The sequence below is a fragment of the Meriones unguiculatus genome, chromosome 2, assembly GCF_030254825.1.
Source record: "Meriones unguiculatus strain TT.TT164.6M chromosome 2, Bangor_MerUng_6.1, whole genome shotgun sequence".
NCBI classification, from domain to species: Eukaryota; Metazoa; Chordata; class Mammalia; order Rodentia; family Muridae; genus Meriones; species Meriones unguiculatus.
Window position 1 is genome coordinate 26,112,617 of NC_083350.1, and position 23,817 is coordinate 26,136,433.

The 23,817-nt window shown below is 39.6% G+C and overlaps 1 protein-coding gene across 4 annotated transcripts in view; it reads left to right on the plus strand.

Moving 5' to 3' along the window:
- The window catches only part of Piezo2 (piezo type mechanosensitive ion channel component 2), a 358,636-nt gene that overhangs the window by 304,964 nt on the left and 29,855 nt on the right, over positions 1 to 23,817 (plus strand). For 2 of the 4 annotated variants that reach the window (XM_060377181.1, XM_060377182.1), the window contains 6 exons: positions 255 to 326; positions 5,097 to 5,203; positions 10,183 to 10,297; positions 12,763 to 12,822; positions 15,777 to 15,943; positions 17,834 to 18,000. In XM_060377181.1, the coding sequence (XP_060233164.1) occupies positions 255 to 326; positions 5,097 to 5,203; positions 10,183 to 10,297; positions 12,763 to 12,822; positions 15,777 to 15,943; positions 17,834 to 18,000 (688 nt within the window). Of the gene's footprint in view, positions 1 to 254; positions 327 to 5,096; positions 5,204 to 6,427; positions 6,527 to 10,182; positions 10,298 to 12,762; positions 12,823 to 15,776; positions 15,944 to 17,833; positions 18,001 to 22,989; positions 23,158 to 23,817 lie in introns of all 4 variants that reach the window. The other 2 variants (XM_060377179.1, XM_060377180.1) reach the window with 2 other exon arrangements.

The window sequence follows — 23,817 nt, forward strand, 5'->3', positions numbered from 1 at the left end:
TAATATTTATTTACATGCCCTCAGATCCTAGGAAGAGAATGAGCATGTAGCATACTGTTACGAATGTTTAGTGTTCACCACCGTGGTGGACTGTTAGTACATGACTACCTTTATAGTTAGTTGACTTCCTTTTCCTGGCCTCTGATGTGTTTTTGCAACTTATCTAGACTTGACAATTGAGTTGTTAAAACGTGGTTTTCAAAACTTGTGTGCTCACTTCCTAAGAATTAATATCTGGACATATTTCATTTTAGGAGAAGCAGACAAACAGAAAGCCAAGGGCAAAAAAAAGCAGTGGTGGCGACCTTGGGTTGATCATGCTTCCAGTAGGTTTTCTTGATCCTCTTCCAGTCTCATCACTTCTAACCCTTATATCCTTGACCAGAATTCAGGCTCCCCATGACTTGTGTGTCCCATGCATGGTTTGACCCTTGTGACTTGATAGAGGGGTTAGAGTGTAAGAACACTACAGTGATAACGGGTCTCTGGGTCCCCAGGGATCAATTATTTCAGAGAAATTAGCATGCTGCCTAAAGAAAGACAGAGTTGTGGTGTTGAGAGTTTTCTCTCAGAAAGCAGAGAACTGGGTGTGCTATCTAAAGCTGCAGCCCGGAGCATTGCTCCTATCCACTGTGTAGTTTAAAACCCTTAAGGATAACTTTGACTCCTTCTGGGACTCTGAAGGATAATTGCTCTGTTAAAAATGTCTGGGACCCCCTTTGTAAGGCACCAGACATGGATATCAATGAACCCTTCTCCCTGTCTTCCCAGAGCTTGGATTTAATCAGGCAACATGGCTACTTTGACAAGGGGTCATATTCAAAGACTTAGATCTGTGTGATCCAGCTGGAATCTCTCTGGCAGGATTAAAAATCTTTAATCTCCATAGTTGAAATATAGACATGCCTTTAGTATACATCTTTAATCCCAAATCTCAATTAGTGATATCTAATTGAGAGACAAAGTAACGAATCAGAGAAAGATTTGACAGAATAGGATATGTCCAACTTTCACAAGAACAGCACAAGAAAAGGAGGCTACTTAAGAGATTACAGGGGGAGGCCATTAAGTTGGGAGAGTTGAGTTTAGTTCAGTCAGTTAAAATCAGTCAGTTCTGTTCCATACAGTTGAGTCAGTCAGTGGGGAGTTAGGTCAGTTGAGTGGAGTTGAGTTCAGTGAAGTTCGCTTGAGTGAGTGCAGAGCAGTAGAGTTCCTTTGTATGTTTCTGAAGAGTCAGTTGAGAGAATCAGAAGGAGCCAGAAGATTAGAACAGATTGCTAGAGTTATTTGAGGCCAAGCAGAGCAATTGAGTAAGAAGCTGAGAAAAGGCAGATTGAATCATTTGGCTTGGAGGGGTGTTTGAGCCAGGACAGCTGAGTTGAACCAGCCAGAAATCAGAAAGTTCTAGAAAGCGTGAGCTTCTTCAGCAGTAAGCCTCCAAGATGACAATTCAATCTGGTGAATAAAAGTTACATTTACAGAATTCATTTGCATTTAAGAGTTTTTAAAAGTGGGTTTAATATAAAGATGAGGGATAGCCTAAAATGCATTTATATTGTATTTTAATTCCTCTCCACCTAAAAATGGTTCAATCAATACCCCAAACACCCAGGTTCAGAATACACCATAGCCTCAGATGTGACTAACTGATAGCAAAATCCCAGAAACAGAGTCTGATAGCCACATAAACTACAATGTGTTTCCCTCCTAATGATAAAAATGGACGTGTGATTACAGACATTATTGGCTTTATTTGTTCTGCTTAGTTAAAAAAAAAAGCCAGTACCAAAGGCTTCATAATGGCGTGATCCACTAATATCTAGTCTTCGTGAATTCCTTAAAAATGATAGAAGAGTGAGCGATTATTATTTTGAAAATAACATACAGTATCTTCAGCCCTTTTTTTCATATTCTGTACCTCCATAACTATAACTGGTCAGATCAGACAAAGAAAATTACACAGTGCTGAGAGCAACTCTGCCAGTAGGAAACCTTTAGAAAACTAAGTAGATCCCAGTTTTTTTCCTATCCTGAATTATGAGCGTCACAGTGATTGCAATCTGCCTCTCTCACTCTAGAAGCGATTTTCTAAAATCAGCAGGGAGATTTAAATAGCACAAAATTTGAAATTTGCTTATTGTATTTGGATTTAATTACATTTAATCCTTAATATTGAATTTCAACAGTATGGTTAAAATAAAAATAGAGATAGTTACAAAGAACTCCATGTGATTTTCTGCCCAAGTTCAAAGGTTCAAGCTGAAATCCAATGTGGATCCTCTGTCTGTGGTTCATTGGCCTTTTAGTCAGATTAAGAACATGTAAACAGCACTAAATGCCTATTCTATCAAGTCACAAGTAAACTGTGCCTACTTTCCTGTCTTTAAAGGGCCTTTGCTAGTTTAGAATGACCTATCCATTTCAGAAATCACATCATGGACACAAATGTTTGTCCTTCAGCTGGGTAAATTCCCACTGCAGTCACTGTGGTTGTCTGTCCCTTTTGGAACTGGATATGGTCTTTGGTAGTCACCTTACACATTGGTAACAACTTAACTCCCAGTGATGGTTAATGGCGTTAGATTTTTCTGATTCATTTCACCCTCATTATAGCAAACTCTTCTGGTATTCACTTCCGTGTGCTCTGTGGTAACATGTCACAGTGCAATAATGCAGGGCTGTCTGTAACACATGGTTTGGAAACAACATATCCTGACTGTGGTACTAAACTTCCACGTAACAAACTTTCTTTTCCAAGTCTGAAAGAAACAAAAGGGAAAGACTGTGTGTCTTTGGCTGTTTTTAATCTTTGGTGCTCTAGCACTTATCTTTAGATCTAGAAGAATGTTATTAGAAGCTCCTGTTCTTATCTGTTGAGTGACTGGGCTGGACTTTCCAGTAGTTTCTGAGAGATGTTGAGTTTAAGTGCAGTTGCAGTGTCTGTTGATGGCAATGCTTGTTGAAATTGTTGGTCAGTGGCAAGAATGTCACAACAAGTTGTGGTGACAAATTTGCTAGTTCCAAACCGATGTGCACATCCAGGACTGCATTATTGCTGTTCAATGGTACCTTCCTTCCTACTCGTGTGTCTCTGTATCAGTTCCATACAACCTTAGTCAGTAGCTAACCTTGCTTTGTTTATACACATCTGAAATAAAGGGCCAAGTTTCTGTGGACACGAGTTCTAAAAATTAGTTTCATTTTAAGTAATTTATCAGTGACATGCTCACCTGTGATTTGTGTCTCGACACAGCCTAGAGGCATTATCCTCATCTGCACTAATATACATGGAAGGACTTTTAAGATTATCATTAGCAGCATGCAATAAAGAAAGTGTTTAATTTTCCTAGTTTTTCTTCAACAATATTTTATGAAGGAATAGGAGACTTTAAAAATATTTCATCATTTCAAGTGTACCAATTCCACTTGTTTGTGTAACAAAAATAAATGACAAACTCAATACTTGAGATGAAAATAATTTAAGTCAACCTTATGAATAAAAGTGGTAGAAGGTATGATTGAATACAACTTTAGCTATCATTGATCTTAGTGCCTATAATGAGGGTAAAATGTTCTATCTCATACTGCCCTGTATTTGTCCCAAATGACCATGTAATGTAGAGACCACAAAACTTCCCTGCAAAATCTCTCAGCTTAAGTGAAGGCATTACTTTAATGGTCTTCCTCACTGTCAAATGTAATGCTGTAACTTTGGTTTGGTCTTGCTTATTATTACCTTATGTTGTATTGCATTGATTCCCTCAGGCCTGGATCCATTTCTCTGGGCCTGTTTTTTTTTTTTTTCTTCAAAATATGAATAATAAATCACAGTGCTTCTGTTCAAGGATATAAGGCCCAATTCATTCACTCTGTAATCTTCTTGAATGAAGGCTCAGAGTCATCTGATACTATAGACAAAATTGTTCAACTTTTAACCACAGCTAGTGACATTCAAGCAACTGTCTTAAACAAACTGAGGTTTTCAAACTGAGGTTTTACCACGTGAGGTATAAATCCAAATAATAACTTAATACACCACATTATTTCACCTCAGAGATGCCTCCGTAGTTTGTCATTCCATATACAATTAGAAAACATGATTATGCTTTCCTACAGTGATGGTACAATTCTTGTAGCATCATAAGGGAGCCTCTTTTCTCTATTAAGATCAAACATTTTCAAACACATAAAAACTAATTTTCCTACATGTCTTTAAGTCTCTAGACATTTCTGATTTCTCTGTTCCCACTCCTGACATAGACTCTATGTTCTTGCAGGGCAAGTGTCAGATGAGGCAGAAGCAGGCCATACTGTTTGTGCTTTGCACCTGATGGTCATTATAGTTCCCCTTGAATTTCATGATGCTTCCAGGGAATGGCTTGTTGACCAGAAGTGTTACAGAGCCAAACCCTATGGCCCAAGGCTGCTGTCTTCAGTCAGTCCCATAGCTATATGTAGAAGTAGTCAGAGAAAATGTTACTTTCTTGTTTTGTTTTTTGATGTTATGTACCCTCTTTGTGGCAATGTGTTTGTTGTTTATTTTATTTTGTTTTCTTTTTAACTCTTCCAAGTGTCTTGTCTTATGTTGCCTCGTGTGTTACATGTGGAGAAACCAGGTCTGCATAGTATTAAAGTGAAGTAGAAGCTGGTGGCACTGATTTCTGTTCTGTATCACCCTGGTTGGTTTGTCTCTTACAGACCACACCAGATCTTCCACTTCACTTTGGCCTTTGTCTAGATGATAAAAATTGACAAATTGTGAAGCAAGAGTGTTCAAGTATTTTGGCATCTCCACAACAAATGGTTTCATCCCTATAAAACAGTAAAGAAGGAAGAAATTCCCAGGTCAACCTCAGAGTAACCAATCTCTTAAATGGCACAGACAAGGCCTCATGCTCTGTAGACCCAGCCATGCCAGCACTGTGTAATACTTAACTAAAATGGGTTCTTTTCATCTGTTTTCTCCTGCGAACATCTCTTGTTGTGGTCCTCTTGAGAGCCATCTGTGTCTCTTTAGGCGGGGGGCATTTCATTAATAACCCCTCAGGTTTCTTATGTCTTCTTCAAGAAGTAAGCAAATATTTTGTTTTGCTTAGTGGTCAGGAGTGGAGATTATTATTTGTTTGAAACGGATAGTGAAGAGGAGGAAGAAGAGGAAGTCAAAAAGGAGGATGAAGAACCTCCACGGAAGTCAGCATTCCAGGTAATTAGAGGAATAGGGACAAAGATGCCCTTTGCTAGTTAGAAATGCTGTGGTTGTTTTTTAATTGACAAGTCTTGCTCACAGACCTGGATGACCGCCTCTGTGTTCCTGTGATACAGCTCTTGGAGTCCTCTGGCAGACATCTGAAATTGTGTATTCCTAGTTAAGCTGCAGGACTATCCCTCTCAGTAATGTTGTGATTACTACTCCACATGAACAGGATATGGGTCAGAAACTTGTCCTGACATCAAAGCATCTTTTGATGTCCTAAACAAAATGAATTTCTATTGCAAGTAGATAGCTTCCTCAGCGTCACTTCGAATTGCTTGAATGTTGGGCTCACATCTTGTGTGAAAGAGTTACTGTACAAATAAAGCACATGCTCTCCTTTGAAATGGCCACTTAAATGTTGCAGTGGCCTTTGAAAGTTAGCCTTATTTGCATTGCTAATGATATCAGAATGCATTTAAATAACAGCCATAAACATCCAGCCCAGTGCTTTTCTTTTTCAGCTGAGATCTCTCTGTTCAGGAACCTGATGATTCAAGCCCCAGCTCTGATCCACCAGCCAACAGTGTTGATGGGGGCAGGGACAAATCATCCTTCTTGAAGATGAGGCATTGTCAGTACACAGGGGGTGAAATCTTTGTGCATGTCTTCCTTACCTCTGGACCACAGGCTGGAAGAATTACATCCTACTTGTCACAGTACAGACCATATAGAAAGGTGTCCAGAAAACCCCATGATTAGGCCATGCACTGTTCCATAGACAGGCCTTCATAAATGGCCAAGCTTACTCACCTGGTCTTCCTGACAACATTGAAGAACCAAGTGATTTGTGGAGGTTCCTTGGTGTGATGCTGTCTCTCTGCCTCCATTGCTCCTCTCTGTATTTGGAGACCATGTTTGTGTGCATGAGTGGGTGTGTTTGGCAAATACTAATGACCTAATACTAACAGCCTTTTTATCTAATGGATTTTGTACTAACCACCACTTACCGTACAGCAAAGAAGAGAACGTGGACCATCTTCACTGTGTTTATGGTCTACATGCTTTGATTGAGTGTGCTTTTGCCTAACTTACAAGCCCAGCACATTTTATTCTAGCTCCGGTGACTGGCATGCTAATTGTAGAGCCAAACTCATGTGACATCATATATTAAGTTGTTAACTTTGGTTTTTTTTTTTTTCCTGCTAATTACTCTTGCTTTGTCCTTCTTTGTAGAGAGCTATTGGGAAGTTTGCCTCAGCCATTTTAGCCTTGCCAAAGTCTGTCATTAAACTTCCCAAAACTATTCTTCAGTATTTAATCAGAGCTGCAAAGGTATTTCATGTTTTACTGATATGTAGTGTGTGGCTCTATGCTCCATAGAATTTTAGCAAAATATTCCTATATCTACATTTTCTCTATTCTATGAATCGTACAATGAAAGTAGCATATGGATGTAAAATATTGAGTCTTCCAAAAAGAGTACTTAGGAAGCAGACTTCTTATCATTTTACTACTTTTTAAAGTAGACACCAGAGAGTATCAAAAATAGAAAGAGAAAATGCAGATACACTTTTTCGCCTTATAGTCTCACGTAAGTTACATCTCAATTTAAAGGGGTCACATCTGGTTGCATGCATCAGTATAATGAGAAATAATGAGAAAACAATAGTTTGTTTTTGTTTTGTTTTTTCTCAGAAAGCTGGTAAAAAAAAAAAAGAAAAAACAAACCACCTGAACAACCTTATTTTAAAAATTTCTCTGGTTCTGTTCCTCTTTCAGCTTCATGTTAAATTTCCAGCTTCCTAATTTGGATCTGATTGTCTAGTTCCTGTATCCAGCGTATCTGCTTTCCCAGCTGCTCACTCCCAGAGCACAACAGTGCTTCTGAATACAGTTTAGCAACACACTTGTTCATTCATGTGACACACAGTGGAAGTCAGTGAGCTGCCTGTATCATAGCACTTCGTTATTAAAAGCCACCAAGAAGAAATCATTCTTCTTGTATTTCGTAGCATCCTTTTCCTTCCAAACTCAGCCAGTCATGAACCCTAAAACTCTTGGGTCATTATGATACGATGGTCCTTGAGTTCAAGCAAACAGTTGGGATAGTGACAGAGACCAGTGTGCCTTGTCTTTTCCCTGTGATCTCATTTCCATACTTCTTCTGGTTCCACACATCATACAGGGCCTGAAATTCTGAGTCTGTAAAGTTCCTGGTCCCCCTAGAGCCACAGAGTCCAACCTCCAACCGGCTTTCATTTTAAATTCCAAGTTGATTTTAATTAAGAGTCACTGTTATTGTCTCTGTACAGACTTCATCTTTTCTTCTCTATGAATACACATGAGACTTTCAACTCATAAATTAAAAATTATTGCAATTTGTACATTCCCTTTGTTGCTTAAAACAAAGCTACAGATTATTAAATAATGATAATAATGTAAAGAAGGTTCTGAGTCAAAATCTAACTTGAGGACAAATTATAAAATGTTATCAATTTGATTTAAGGATCTCCACTCCAATGAAACACTTTCTGTTTAAAATAATATATGCATTTTTGCTTAATGGCAAATGACTTTTGGTAAAAGCAAATCTCATTCCTCCTTAATAATAAAGACAAACTTCATGATAAAGTCAGAGACACACACTCAGAGCAGTGACTATTAACTGAACCCTCAGATATTTTCTGTTCTACTTTCAAGCACTTACTCCTTCTGGCTAATGCAGTTAGAGCCTGACTCCACAGGCAAGGCACCAACTGGGATGACAGTTAAATGAAGCTTCAGTGAAGTAATCTGAGAGTTCAGAAAAAAAAAAAGTTCTAATTTTTGACTCAGTGAGGACCAGGACTCTTTTCTGAACCAGAAGAAGGCAAAACAGTCCCTCAGTCAAATGTTTGAAACTTTAAAATATTTGTTTCAGCCAGGTGGTAGCAGAACATGCCTTTAATCCCCAGCACTTGGGAGGCAGAAGCAGGTGGATCTCTGTGAGTTCATTCCAGGCAAGCCTGGTCTACAGATTGAGGTCCAGGACAGCCAGAGAAACCCTGTCTTGAAAAAACCAAAATGTTTATGTTTCAAAATGGCACTCTTACCTGAGAGTAAGAACTCAAGTGCCTCACAGTGTGGTTGCTCCCTCTTGCTTCCTTCACTTGCATGACCAGAATGTTCCTCTCACCAAGAAGACACTGATGTGTTTCATCTCGTAGGGCCCAAGGCAGTCTAGGCAGTTTCCCTTCACCATGTCAGATCATTGATGGTCCCTTACCTGCCCTTCATAAAGTCTGCTACTCCTGCCTTCCTCAGCCCTCCTCTCTCCCTCCCAGCTGTTTGCTTTCTCTTCAGAACAGAGGATATCCTACAATTCATGTGCCTGCTATGCTCACAAATCATTACCTTTTAATTTCTGTTTGGGTTCTTTCATTTATAAAAGAAAAATAACACTTCCCTGGAAGGAAATGTCATTATAGCTTGCTCTCGAACCTAAAGCCTTATTTATTAGTTCAATTTCTTTTAAAAGAAACTATGTTGTACAAATTTTCCTTTTAACACACTTCATGTGAGAAACAAGCAGGCTCCCAAGCTAACATGTTCAGTAAAGATCTGCTAGTCAGTCCTTGCTTTGACCCTTCTGAACACCAGCTCATCTTCTAATTTCATAAGGTACAGTTTAGCACAAACTGGGACGTTTTGCCTCCAGGATTTGTTAACTAGAAATACTACCAAGTTTACATTTGTGAAAAAAATTGTATTTGCCCGTAAAGTTCACATTTCTACCAGTGAGAAAAAAGGAACCATTTTTTGTTTGTTTGTTTGTTTGTTTGTTTGTTTTTGTTTTGTTTGTTCTTGAACCAAGTGCCCCTCACATTTCCATGTGTGGAAGAGTTGAATCTTTATTTTCTATTGACATCAGAATGCCAAGATGTTTATGTTGTGTATTCCAAACATTTCTGAAATATGAACATTAACTAGCATGAAATGACAATTTAAGGGTTTACAGCTACCCCTTAGCTACACATCTTAATCATGACAGTGGAAAACCCAGCTTCCCTGAGACCCGGATGTCGCATGTTAAGCATGTTAAGCATGGCTTCATGGTTTCTAGGGGGCTGATTTTATGTAGAAGGCTTAGTTTTGTTGCTTTTGCATGCTTCTGGGGATATGGAGGGTGGGTTGTTCCAAACTGCTCCTTCCTGGCTATCGGTTGCAAATTGTTGATGCAGCTGTCTTCAGCTCCTAAATGCACCTGACCAAGAACAACCCTGGGCGCCAGTTTCCCTCCCTGCTTTCCTGGAATAGCTCACTCTCACACTGACATTATTTTCCTTTTAAAATACCCACCCATCTACAGAGCCTCTTCTTCAAGTTACTCAGAGCTGCTATTAGGACAGTATTTAAGAGGCAACCCTTACTTCCCCCAAGTACATAAGACTATCAAAGACATCATTTTGCTGTTGACTAAAAAAATTGTGATGGGAGAAACTCCTTTCACGGAGTTTATCAAAACCTCCGGTTTCAGCTTGTTGAATGCAAAGGAAAAATTCCATGGCTGAGTATCAAAACTGGCAGTGGTGTTTCAGTGAAACATTGGTTTGGTTTTTACCCAGAGTTTATACGAAGATCATCTGTGACAGCAAATGAAGTCTATTCCCACAATTGCTTATCTATTACATCTTATGATCACAAAAGAACAGCACAAAGTGGTTGCAATGGTGCATGCCTTTAATCCCAACACTTGGGAGGCCAAAGCAGGTAGTTCATTAAAGCAAGTTCTAGGCCAGTCAGAGTCAAATAATGAGACCCTGTCTCAAACAAACAAGCAAAATAAAAGAAGATTCTGAAGCCAGTTTAACAGAAGGAGCAGGGGAAAAAAGCTACTTGTAAGAAAAAAAAATCTTACATGGAAGAAGCTTGGTTTAGGTCCATTTTCATTTTCATTTTGAATTCCTTTTTAAAAGTTGAAAAATAAATGGACATTTTTTTCCTTTCAGTTCGTCTATCAAGCCTGGATCACTGATCCTAAAACAGCACTCCGACAGAGGAGGAAAGAGAAAAAAAAGTTAGCAAGAGAAGAGCAGAAGGGAAGGCGCAAAGGATCAGGGGACGGTGAGTGCTGGGCAGGAAGCAGCTAGGCTCTCTGCAGGAAAGAGGAAGTGCTGCAGGGGGTACCTGTGAGACAGGATAATGTTACCAAAGCATGTTGGTAACATTGGAAACCTAATCTCTTAATTCAGCTTCTATCCTGCGATAAAGACCATGACCCAAAGCTGTGGAGCAAAGGGATTATTATTATTATTATTATTATTATTATTATTATTATTATTATAATCTTACAACTTGTAGACTATCGCTGGGGGGAAGCCAGGGCATGAACTCTGGAAAGGAAACTGTGCTGGCACCACAAAGGAATGCTGCTTATTAACTTGCTCCTTGTGGCTTGATCAGCCTGTTTCCTCACAAGACAGTCTGCCAAGGGGTTAGATAGCAAGGCCCCACAATGGGCTGGTCTCTCCTACATCAACTATCAGTCAAAAAATACACCACTGGCTTGACCCCAGGTGGGAGCATTTTCTTAATTATTGTTCCCTCTTCCAAAATGACTCTAGCTGGTGTCAAATTGGCATAAAAGTAGCTAGTACAAATACTATTTAGTAGTTTCCTGACATATTATTTAAATGAAAAACAATATTTTACAAAATAGTGGGAACTTATTGGAACCACTAATGGAACAAAGAAAATCGGAGTACCTCAACCCAGAATTTTATATTTCAAATGGGTATGTATCATAGTGTCTAAATATAAGGGAAGAAAAACAAAAACCCACCTTATTGAATTCATAACAGCGGCTGCTTTTGGGGAGAATGGAAATTAAATGCTGTGATTGAAGGGAGGTTTATCTGCTCTAGTTTGATTCTGTGCAAAGATAATGAAACTGTGGATTCTTTATGAAGTTAATAAATTAAAAAAACTCAAAATTTCTGATGTAACAAATTATAAAATTTGTCTTTTTTTTAACCTTCCCTCTCCTAGTATCTCCTGGTGACTACACCTGCATTTTATTGATGTGTTTATAAAGATAAATTTAATCTTCATTCAATATAATAAGCCAAGTAGTAGATTCAGGTCCAGAATTTGGTGAATGCATACACACACACACACACACACACACACACACACACACACACACACACACGAAACCTCCCAGAAAAATGCATCCTGGCCAGATGAGGCATTGGCCTTCTCCCTTTTGGCAAGGGCATGTTGTTTCAGAATTGAGTTCATGTGCAAAGGCATCTTGTACTTTCCTTAGTATTGTATCACGACCATTTCTCCAATTAACTATTCATGAAACTGCGGGGTTTTTTAATGGCTATAAAAGGCTCCATAGTACAGAAATGCATAATTTATTCAGTTATTTCATCATTACTGGACAAAAAAAAAAAACCAAAAAACAAAAAACTGCTTCCTGATTTTACCACAGCAAACAGTGCTATAGGAATCCTTGCAAAAAAATCATGTGTAAGTATTAAGCGTATTTAAAAGTAGGATAGATGTTAAGAGTGGCATGCTCTTTCACAGAATAGATTATCAAAAGTAGGAATACAGAGCTAGAGGATATGCTGCATGCATTTTAACAGCTTTTCCCTCATAAGTTTTTAGTAATTTATATTCCTATGTGCCAGATAAGGGGAGCACACTTCTTGTAACATCATACCAAGGCCTTCACTTTTTGTTTTGTTTTGTTTTTATTTTGTGAGGGATGACAGATGATTTGTGTTTTTCATTGGAATTTATTTTAATCCATGTCTAATGATACTGGGCATTTTTACTTTGTCTTGTCTTTTTAATTTTTACTTTGAAGTTGAAGATTTAAATACAGCTGTCATTGTCCTTAGCCATTCCATTGGAGTGTTTGTTGTGTTCTATTGATGAGGGCTACTTGCACATCAGGCTTATTGGCTCCCGGGGTGTATTGTAATCATGCTTCCCTGCTCAGTGCTTGTATTTTTATTTACTTTATGATCCACGACTATCTGAACAACATGAAATTGCTTTGATATCAAAATATGTCTAAATTTCTGATATTTTAGAGTCATTATCTTCCTAAAGAAAGTCCCTACCACCCGATATTAAGGAAATATTCTCCTGTATTTCCTACTCATTGTACTTACATCTTAAATCTTTTTATTACTCTGTACAGTAGAGACATATTTTCATACAGCTATTTACATGGGCAATGATGCTTTCCCTACTTATTAAAAAGTCTTTATTTTGTGTTAGGAAAAAGCAGTAGTTAGCCATCAGCTCCCAATTTAGCTTAGATGTGAATTGCTACTGTACTCTGACCCCTTTTCTTACTATCGAGCTCTGGACCACTGTTACACATTTTTGAGTTGAGTAGCCACGAAGAAGTTAGTTATAATATTTAATGAAGCAAACTCACCTCATTGTCGTTGTTTAATTCAACAAGTTTATGTTTTGGCAAAATTTTTTGAATATTCTTTAATTGTGAAAATGGCCCAAGGCTCTATAATCTAGAGTCTACATAATGAAACACTTTTTATGTGCAGGTCCAGTGGAATGGGAAGATCGAGAGGATGAGCCAATCAAAAAGAAATCTGATGGACCAGGTAACAAAATAGAGGAAAAGATGGTTTGTGAAGACTCTTTTACCTGCTCTTGGGACTCTTTTCCTCCTATTGGATTGCCTTGCCCAGCCTCAATATCCGAGCTTTTGCCTCATCTTCTTGTATCTTGTTTTGTTGTGGTTGGTTGATATCCCTGAGAGGTCTACCAATTTCTAAAGGGAAAGAGAGGGTCAGCGGCTATGGGAGAGAGAGGAAGTGGTGGGGGGGGATAACTGGGAGGAGCAGAGGGAGGGAAAACTGTGGTCAGTATGTGTTGTATCAGAGAAGAATTCATTTTCAATAAAAAGATAGAAAATGGCACTGCCCCATGTGGTAAAGGAGGCTACTGCAAAGGTATCAACCCAACAGTGGACTGAGGCTGACCAACCACATTCCTGCCCTTGAAATCTCATCTCTGCTAAGATGGAGAAGAGCTCCTGACAGAGGATCCACCCCCTGTAGCAGCGGATGAAATGTTGGGTTCCTATCTGTCTGAAAAGTCTTTGATGCCTGTGCCTGCGGGTGAGAACAACAGACACTGGTGCTGTATAGAAGCCACCAGAGAAAGAGCAGGAAAAATGCTTGGCAGTTTTTATTCTCTCATTTTGAAATAGAACTTTTTAAAGTTTACTTTTTGAGCTGAGAAATAATAGTGCTACACGTACCTATTTTGATAAACACAGACAATGGGATATCATGACGTTAGGCTAATGAATGTTTCTACTCTCTCAAATGTTTGTTATTTCTTTGCATTAAGAACACCCAGAATCCTCTCTGCTAGCTATTTTAAAACAAGCTATAAATTAGACAAATGTAGAAATAAGTAATTAAGTGATCAAATATTGAACAACTAGTAACTATTACTTCTAAGCAAGTAATTGTGATAAGAGAAAAATAAGAATAAGTAAGATCTGCTGTAGTATAGTAGCGGTTCTTGCTCTAAGTCTTACACTCTGCAGGGCCCAAACTTTCATGTCTGTGAAAGCAACTTGGGGTCCTCTCAAATAAGTATGGGTATCTTGTGAGGAATAAGGGAAGCCAAAGAGATGGCACACAGGTTAAAAACTCATGTTGCAGAATCACACTTGACAAGGACCCTGTGAGGCTGGCATGTGATTGAGAGGCCGTCCATTTACATATGTGATTAGGACAGGCAGACAGAAAATTCTAATCCTTCTCTTCTGAGTCTTCATTGCTGTATTAGGTTAGAGATATACAACACATGTTTCATTATACCTGTACATAGCAAAGTGACTGCTGCAGCCCAGCAGATAAACCTGCCTGTCCACCTCCCTACCACAAGTAGAGAACCTTATGTCTGCTTGTTGGCAAGTCCCAGCATAATAGAGAATCAATAATTACCATCCCCCTACCATCTGTAGATCAACAGACATGACCCTCCCATGTAACTGCAAGATTGCCTTGATCACTACCTTCTTCCTGGCCTTTCTCTTCATTGGCCTTGTGCCACAGCTCTGCTCTGTTTCTGTGCGTATCACTAGTTCAGATTCAAAACATAAATGATATCATCTGGCACATAATTTTCCACACCTGGCTTGCTTAGTGCAACAGTGTCTTCTACAGTCCTCCATGTCACTCCCAGTGACAGAATGTTCTTGGGTTGTTATTGTTTTTAAAGCTGAATGACGCTTCAAAGAGTGAGGTCACCTGTTGCGAAGCCTCCTCCTATCTTTTTGAGCATTCAGTGGTCTTAAGAATAGCCTCAAGGGAGTTCTAGGAGATGGTGTGTGCACATGCTGGCAGCATTGTGAGCACAACTGGTCTCTGAGCGGAGCTGCTATGTGACAGCTCTCCAGCGCTGCCAATCACAGCTACAGTCAAGGATAAAACTCACACTGGCAATCCCAGGGCTTCTGCTGACTGGAGCTGATGAATCCCATGGGAAGAGATGTGTCCTTGACACAAAATCCCATCTAATTGTGTAAGGAAGATGGAGCAGAAGCATATGAGCAGAAATTCGCTCTGCAAAAGATGAGATGGCTTGCCAGAATACAAAAACAAGGGTAATAAACAGGTCCCACCAATAATCCCAAATATAACTGTAGAAAGGCATTAAAGGACTCCCATGAGGCAGGCACAGACCATTCCTATTCTTGAGTCAATACGAGGTGCACCTTTGAGTTGCAATCTTTGTTTTCACTAAGCCCCTTACAGTGAAGCCTCTAAACAGATAGATTCCACTTGCCACAGGTTCATCCAACCACATACCAAAATGTTCTAGGAAAGAAAAAGTGTGTCTCACTGAGTACATATAGACCTTTTTGTCCCCCTGTCTTCCTCTAAGTAACAGACTATAAGCCAGGCGTGGTGGTGCACACCTGTAGTCCCAGCATCCATGGAGATGGAAGCAAGGGGATTTCTCTGAGTTCGAGGCTAGCCTGGGCCATAAAATGAGTCCAGGACAGCCAAGGATACACAGAGAATAAAATAGATAGATAGATAGATAGATAGATAGATAGATAGATAGATAGATAGATAGATAAAATATAATAACAGAGTGTAGCAACCACTTTCATAGATTGCTCCTAGTAGCAAGCATTAATCTTGAGATGTCCCAAACTATGAGGGAAGGTATGTAGAAATTCTATACATATAGCTACAATTTCACATGTGTAAGGGACTTGATCATCCATAGAGCTTCATGTCTTTAGGGGTTCTGTCAGTCTCTAAGGATCCTGAGGAATCGTGTTGAAACGTGTTATGGCTGACATGACAAATCCCACCTAAGTCTGGCTTAGTTCTGCCACTGTGTGTGGAGAGAGCTACACAAGTATTTGGCGCTCAGTCCCCTTCTGTGTCTCTCAGGGTGAGGAGCCAGACCCCATTAGGGACACCCAGCAAAATCCAGATCTGGATGTATTGTACCTCACATTGTACACAACAGCACAGCTCTTGGTGGTGCGCCCTTGAAACTGTGACATGCTTCTTCTGCCTAGATAATATCATCAAGAGGATATTTAATATTCTGAAGTTCACCTGGGTCCTATTCCTGGCCACGGTGGACAGTTTCACCACTTGGCTCAACTCCATCTCAAGGGAACATATCGACATATCCACAGTTCTGAGGATTGAAAGGTGCATGCTAACCCGAGAGATTAAGAAGGTAATGCTGTCAGCAGCCTTCCTTTTGCTACTTGTTATGTTCAAAATGCTACCAAGTCCACATGGATTGTACATCCCAGCCCAAAACGCATGGGGCTGGAGGAGTTTCAAATTTCCAGTTTTGGTTTGGGGTTACAAAATATTTTCACCTACATAATGAAATACCTTGGGGGACTGAACCCAAATTTAAACCTGAAATTTTATTTCTGTTTCATTATTTTTGTGGCCTGAAAGTTGTTTCTTAGACTATATTTTGAATGTGCTTGTGTTTTAACTGTTGCTATACAGGAGTGCTTGTGTAGAATTTCCCACTTGTTGGCATCATATCAGCACTCAAGGGATTTCAAACACGAGGCATTTGGAGATCAGATCATCAACCTGTGTTCTCCTTAGTTGTTTTGTTGTTGCCGTTGATTGTTTTGTTTTCCCCAACTTGGTACAAGTTGGAGCCATTTGAGTAGAGGAACTCAAATGAGAAAATGCCTCCATTAGAATGCCAGTAGGCAAGTCAGTAAGGCATTGATATGGGAGGGTCACATCACATCACACTGGGGTAATTTTAACCTCAGGCAGATGATCCTAAGTGGTGTAAGAAAGAAGACTGAACAAGACATGGGGAGCAAGCAAGCCAGTAAGCAGCATTCCTCCATGGTCTCTGCTTCAGTTCTTACCTCCAAATTCCTGCCCTGATCTCCCACTGTGGCCTCCCTTACTGATGGATTACAAAATGTAAAATTAAATAAATTATTTCCCACCAACTTGCTTTTAGACTTGATGAGTATCACAGCAAAAGAAACCTAAGACAACCTTATCTAAAACTCTAAAATAAAATTCTATCCTCCTGGGCAGCAATTACATAACCACTTTGTTCTGTGTGTAGTGAGGTCTATGCCATACTGATAAATCACACACACACACACACACACACACACACACACACACTCACACACATGGCACAAGTCCTTAGGAAATCCACAGTTTATTCACTTTCTCTCTTCCATCAGAGTTTATAGGTTTACTGTACCCCATGAAGAATTATAGTTTTAATCTGGAAATCTTGATCTGAAAACTCCAGAAAAAAATAGGATATAAGGAGATCTAACAAAATATACAAATGTTATATATTGTATATAGATTGTATTTAAATGTACATTTGAAATACCATGACCAAAAGCAACTTAGAGGGTGGTGGTTATTTGGCTTACACTTCCACATCATTGTTCATTAGCAAAGGAAGTCAAGACGGGAACTCAAACAGGGCAGGATCCTGGATGCAGGAGCTGATGCAGAGGTGCTGCTTACTGACTTGCACCATCTGGCTTGTGCAACCTGCCTCTCATAGAACCCACGAACACTAACCCAGGTGTGGTACCACCCACAATGAGCTTGGCCCAATCAGTAATTAAGATAATGCTTTGTAGATCCCAATCTTATGGAGCCATTTTCTTAATAGAGGTTCCCTCCTCTCAGATGACTTTCTCTATGTCAAATTGACATAAAACTTATCCAGCATGGCTGGATTCCCCTATTTTCACTTTTTATTCAGTCCAGAATTCCAGTCCATGGGATGATGTTGCCAACATTAACAACTGGTTCATTTTCCTCAGCTAAACCTTTCTATTAAATGCTCCTGGAGACATGCCAAGACATGTTTCCTAAGTGGTTCTGAGTCCAGTCAGGTCGACAGTGAAGATCAGCCATCACAGCTGGCAATATTGACTAACACTGATGACCATAAATCGCCTGACATTAATCCTTAAGTTAACTAGAATCTTATAAATTCTTGCCACAGATGTATGCAAGTGCCAAGAGTTGTCAGTACTGAGAACTGTTGGCACTGTTCAAACAGGTGCTTTCATGAGAACCATTGTGCTGTTCCCCCTTTCTACAGGGCAACGTTCCAACACGGGAAAGCATCCACATGTACTACCAGAACCACATCATGAACCTTTCCAGAGAATCAGGACTGGACACAATCGATGAGCATCCTGGAGCTGGTTCCAGGGCCCAGGCCGCTCACAGAATGGATAGCTTAGATTCCCATGACAGTATCTCCAGGTATTTTACTTTCTAAACAACGGGTTTGTTTTTGACAAAGTGAATGAGATAGATGTCAGCAAACGTGAGAAGTGAATTCATGAGGTGCGAGTTAACCAAATGCATGGGTGGTATCCGAGGACCTGCAGACCCATACAGCAATGTGGAAGGAATATTGTCCCAGCATAGACCGAACTGGATAACAGTAGATACCAACAGTGAACAGCTCACAGCACTCACATACATTGCTGGCACAACATAAATAATTATGAGATTCAGGTGAATAAAAACAGTCCCTCCCATTTGGCTTTTACTCATCACTATTTATGTAGGGGCTACATGTTTGCTGTCCTTCAAAATGGCTGCTCCACAAGATATCTTCTCTTCTAGTATCTTCTACCTTCTGTTGATAGCACTCATCTTTTCCTTTTGTAACTGTTACTTCAAGTTTTAGAATAAAAGTTTCAGAAACAATTCTGTCAGCCTCCCTCTTCTCTAGGTTTATGGTCACACATGCATTGCTCACAGCAGGACAACAGGGGACTCAGAACTAACAGTAGTTACACTGCCTCTTGCTATCTCTCCATTGTTCCCAGACAAGTGTACTGTCTACCCTAAAAAACCTTAGGAGTCCCTGTGCCATGGCGTTCTAGAATCACTGTTGCCCATTGCATAGAGCTGGCTAAGCCCAAGTCACTGCCTTAGGAAGAAAACTGGCAGTGCCCAGAGCGGCCATCTGACTGGTTGAGCTACACCATGCAGCTCTCTTATAGGCCCAGAACTGCATCTCTGAGGATAACTGTGTATTTTTTTTTTCATCAAACATCTTAAAAAATTGTGCTATTCCCCCTTATTCTAGGGCAAGCCTTGAACTCAATTCTAGAACAAACAGATAGAAACAAGGGTCACCGCACAAATGATTCCCTCCTGAGAAGGCTCTCTGATACAAGGCTAGTGCCTCCTCTGCCTGCTGTAGTGGAGCACAGTAGACCCTCTAGGTAGCCCAGACTCACACACCCAGTAGGCACAGTGTGGCTGCTGATCATATTTTTTCCTTCAAAAATGTTGACTACATTTCATTCCGGATGAAAGGAAGTAGGAAGGATATCACTTTATTGATACCAAACTCAAAAATAGAAATTAGAAATCAAAGGGACTGTGGATGTAGCTCCATTGGCCACTCACTTGTCTAGCCCATGTGAGGCCCAAGGTGTAATCATCAGAACCAGAGATTGATAAAGCAAAACTGAAAATCAAAATTGTACTCATTGGAGAGAAGTGGTTAAATAGACAATTTCTTACCTGGAAGTATAATTTCATATCTGTTCATGAATTGTTGTCTTTGAGTTGACCAATTAAAGAAACTCAAAACAGCCATCTACCATATTTGCCTTTGACACAGATCCAATTTTATTGGTATGGAAAAAGAATTTTCTATTTACCACACACATACAAACACACACACACACACATATTCACATATAAGCACATATTATATATGCTTATGTAATATGTAAAAACTCAAGTTTTAAAATATGTTGACTTTGTGTAGATAAAACTGTTTATGGATATACTTATTCCCAAATAGATAGTCTTTTAAGATCTTTTCAGGAATAATAAAAGGATGATATTTTTCTTAACTTGTGACTACTCCACTTATTTTTAAGCCTTGAAATCACAAATATTTCAGCTAATATAACTTCATCCAAAGAGGAAGGATCTGGGCCAGGCTCCTCTTAGGGTGTCAATGTGAAACATTTCCTAATTGAGCAGATGTTTAAGGTGCTTTTTACTTCTAGGATAAAAAATTGTTAGAGAAAAACTGCCATAGTGGTAAAATTTATTTTCCATCCTCTTTCTACCCATACTTTTGCACTTTTCTCAGACATTTTCTGAAACTACTAGTATAGCAACAGCTATAAAGAGAAATGCTGATGATGGCTGTCACCTGATTCCTAGCACTCTGCATGATTCGTGAGACCATCCCATGGTCTCTGTGAAAGGGAAACTTTACTCCTCTTCCCTCATGGGTTTGGCTGAAGCAAAAACTCCATGTCTGTCTCCCAGTTCAGTCAGACATTTTTTTGTCAACCATAATTTCTGTCCTGGGTGGAAGCTGTAAGTCCTCTTCTGTAATCTTGTTCCAACAAGCTTCTTTACATCTATAAATCACAGCATCTAAATGCAATCATCCCTCTCTGATTAATTTCTATGTCATGAGTTAAAGCTCCATCTTACCCCCACTTTTCTTAAATGCTTACCTATTTCAGTCTAGCTCACAGTAGCTCCTCCCTTCATCAGGGAAGGGTGAGCTAAAGACATGGTTTAGAGATACAGCTCAGGTGGGTTTTGTGAGGGAGCCAGGTGCAATCCCCACTACCGTAATAATAGCAGCAATGATGAAGCCAGGTGAGGAGTAGAGGGCAGATGTGCAGATGTGTGCAGCTTGGCAGGGGTGAGGTGGAGGAGGTAGGCATGTCTGGATGCCCTGGACATTCTCAGTGTTGACTGATGCTGCTTCCTACATGGAGGTGAATGAAGGTGAGTAAAAGTATCTTTGTTTCCAAATACTCCTACTTTAGAAGCAAATGATAACCAAACAACCATTAAAAAAAAAAAGAATAGTAGATGAGAAGAACACAGAGGCAAGAAGAACACTGAGATTCTCTAGAGACATTCCCAGATGGCATACCATTCGTCTTCAGTCATCCTCCATGCCGTCATTTTTCATAATGCTTGCAAGTGTTCCTCAGCTCCAGACCACACTGTCCTGCAATTGTGGGTCTAATACAAACTATATATTTTTACTGCTTTTAATCCCCCCAAAAAAAACATTTCAGACCAATGTGATTCACTTGTGCAAAAGTCACACTCACATTTAACTGCAATTATTCCCTCTCGTACAGTGAAGAATATAATAATATACACATACAGTATATAACTAATTATTATATCTCTTGATTTTTTTTCTTTGCCAAGATATGTGGTCACTTAATGTCATTTGTGGTGTTTTCTCAGTGTCTCCTCTTTACCTCCTCCCGTGCTTTATTTCCTAATAAGGAGATGTCTTTTGTTACCTGGATCCCAAAGTCTGACAACCGAAAAGGGAAATAGATAATGATGTTAACATCTTTTGAAATGTGAAGAAGTTATCTGTCATCTCCCAGAAGGATATTCACAAACACATCTTTCCATAAAACTTAAGAGTCCTCATAGACTTCCTTAACATCAGACACAGGCCTGTTTTAGGACAGCTGCTTTAGAGCTAAACTCTAAAAATGGAATTACAAGATTATTAAAATATAAAGTAAAAATAAATATACTTTCAGACATGGTTCCTATACAAGTGGTTTTTAAGTACATGAAAATTTATAATATGTCCAACTAAGAAACTGAATAATTATAAATCAACACCAGGAGGTTATAGCAGAAAAAGGCCAGTTTAGACAAAACCAAACAACTGCCTTTAAATATGACCTACATAAAAAACCAGGACCAGAACAAAAATTTGTGAGTCATGATATAATCATATTTATATGTTGATTTTTTTTTTAGAAAACGATGTTAAAATATTTGCAAAATTCTAAAACTGTCAATCAGTAAATACACGAGAAGCCAAAACCATTATTAGTACTCTGTAATGTATTTTGATTTTCATTTTTAACCCTGAGGTAAATGGCAATGTTAAGTTCACTTTGTGAGAAATTCGTGAACCAACAAAATTGCCCTTCCTAGTGGCTGAGTGACACTCCCAGGGTCTTCAGACAGAAACCCACCTCCATTAAGGTCTTCAAGAGACCATGCACTGGGGAGAGGGAGCGCATCACCAACAAGATTCCTTAGACACCTGCAAATCTGGGGCAGGCAGGTCTGGAGACCATATGGCCACCCTCCTTTAGCAAGAGCAACTGTGGCCTGTTTCCTTTATAGCTTTTGCCCCAACGTCCGTCCTGTCATGTATTTTTCACTTAAGAAAACAGTAGATGGAGTCAGAATGGGAACCTAGCAAATAAATGCAGATTTCCTTTGATGGAAATGGTTTAAAGCCAACTTCAAACGGTTCCTCAAAACACAGGTGTGTGACTTAGCCAAGCATTGCTCACTTTGCTGGGAATGTTAACTGCGTTCTGAGGGTCTGCTCAGTGTAAAGGGGTGGCTGTCGTTTGAAATCTGCCACCTGAGACGTTGCGGCGCCCCTGCAGTGGAGGCATCTCAGCATCTTTGGGTACCACCAGGAAATGAGGAATTTAGCTAATGGGTTCTCTCCCTCCAGGCACCCACCAAAACGTGAAGCATGATCTGTAAGAGAAATTAGTTAAAACAAAAACACTGACAGATAAAAATGTGTCTGGCATTGTGAGAATTCCTTAGTTGTTCTTCGTATCATTTTATTTCTTTATGTTGGTTGATACCTAGTCACATATCAGATCAGCCTCTCTTCTACACAAAAGGAATCTTGTTCGGCTTAGTCCACCTGACTCAGAAAGCGAGGTGGAAGAATGTGATTCAGTGCGTGAAGGCACTCCTGAGCTTCTGGCTCTCATTTTGAAGACTGTAATAAAACTAAAATCTTTTCTTGAAAGCATACCAGCAGTTATATCTGTTCATGCAATTGAATTGAGAAATGCTCTCTGTGGACTTGGGCTTGCAATCCCAAAGAAAGACTTTCTTCAGTCACGAAAGAGCCGATTGCATCGCAAAGCTGCAGGGAGATTAACTTTGTGAGATGACTCCTGGGTCTCATCGTTACTCTGTTTAGTGTCTCACCCGGAGAGTGCCATTTGAAAGCTTAGCTCTAGTCGGTACATTTTTTTTTCCAACTCCAGTTTCTTCTGTTTATTTATCCTGCCAAACAGGTCCTCCCCTGTCCTGGAGCCCCTGCTGCTGTGGTCATCCTGTCGGTAGTGCTATTGTTGTGTGGGTGCCGCATGGCGGGGTGTTGGTTAGTCGGCCCTGTGTGACTCGGTGTACCACTGGGTTTTAACTCTGTGTTTCTGTATGCGCTGCTAGCTGCTACACTGAAGCAACCCTGCTGATCTCAAGGCAGTCCACCCTTGATGATTTAGATGGACAAGACCCTGTTCCTAAAACAAGCGAGCGCGCTCGGCCTAGGCTCCGTAAAATGGTCAGCATGGACATGTCTTCTTCATCAGCTGACAGTGGCAGTGTAGTATCAAGGTGCTTAACTCATGCATGCTTCATTCTGTACTCTTCTGTCCCTTCCCCGAGGATGCCATGGCAAATATAAGGATGAATGTCATTTTTCTTTGTTTGCTTTGATTTTTAAGAATTTGCATGACTAAAAAAAATGCATAACCATAGCCCTTTCTATGACATAATTGTTTCCAAGACAATGCTCCATGAACTTACTGTACCTTTTGCTTTGTCTGTTAGCAATTGCTTAAAAATTCTAATTGGCAACATTGCCTTCCATTTTAAAAATACTTTCCACTTTTCATTTTCAAAGACATATAATATATACATAGATATGTACACATTAGGAAAATCTGTCCAATATCTATTTTCAGTTAAAGCAAAATAAATGTCTGTACTTGGCATGCATATCTTACAGGAAAATTGAACCTATTTTACCATCAGCTTTTGAAAAGAATGCTATGTAAAAACATATATCATCTTTGTGGATTACTATCTGCCTTGTTTGGAAACAATTATTCTGGGATTAAGTTTCTACATTAGATCCTGCCAGAAAGCAATATTCAGTTAGAAATTAAATTAACTGCATAGAACCACAAAGCCCTTCCCCCACACCCCAAATCTTATAGCCATTCCAACGGACTCTAGCCACATGTATTCCTCATAGCATGAAAATAACCCGAG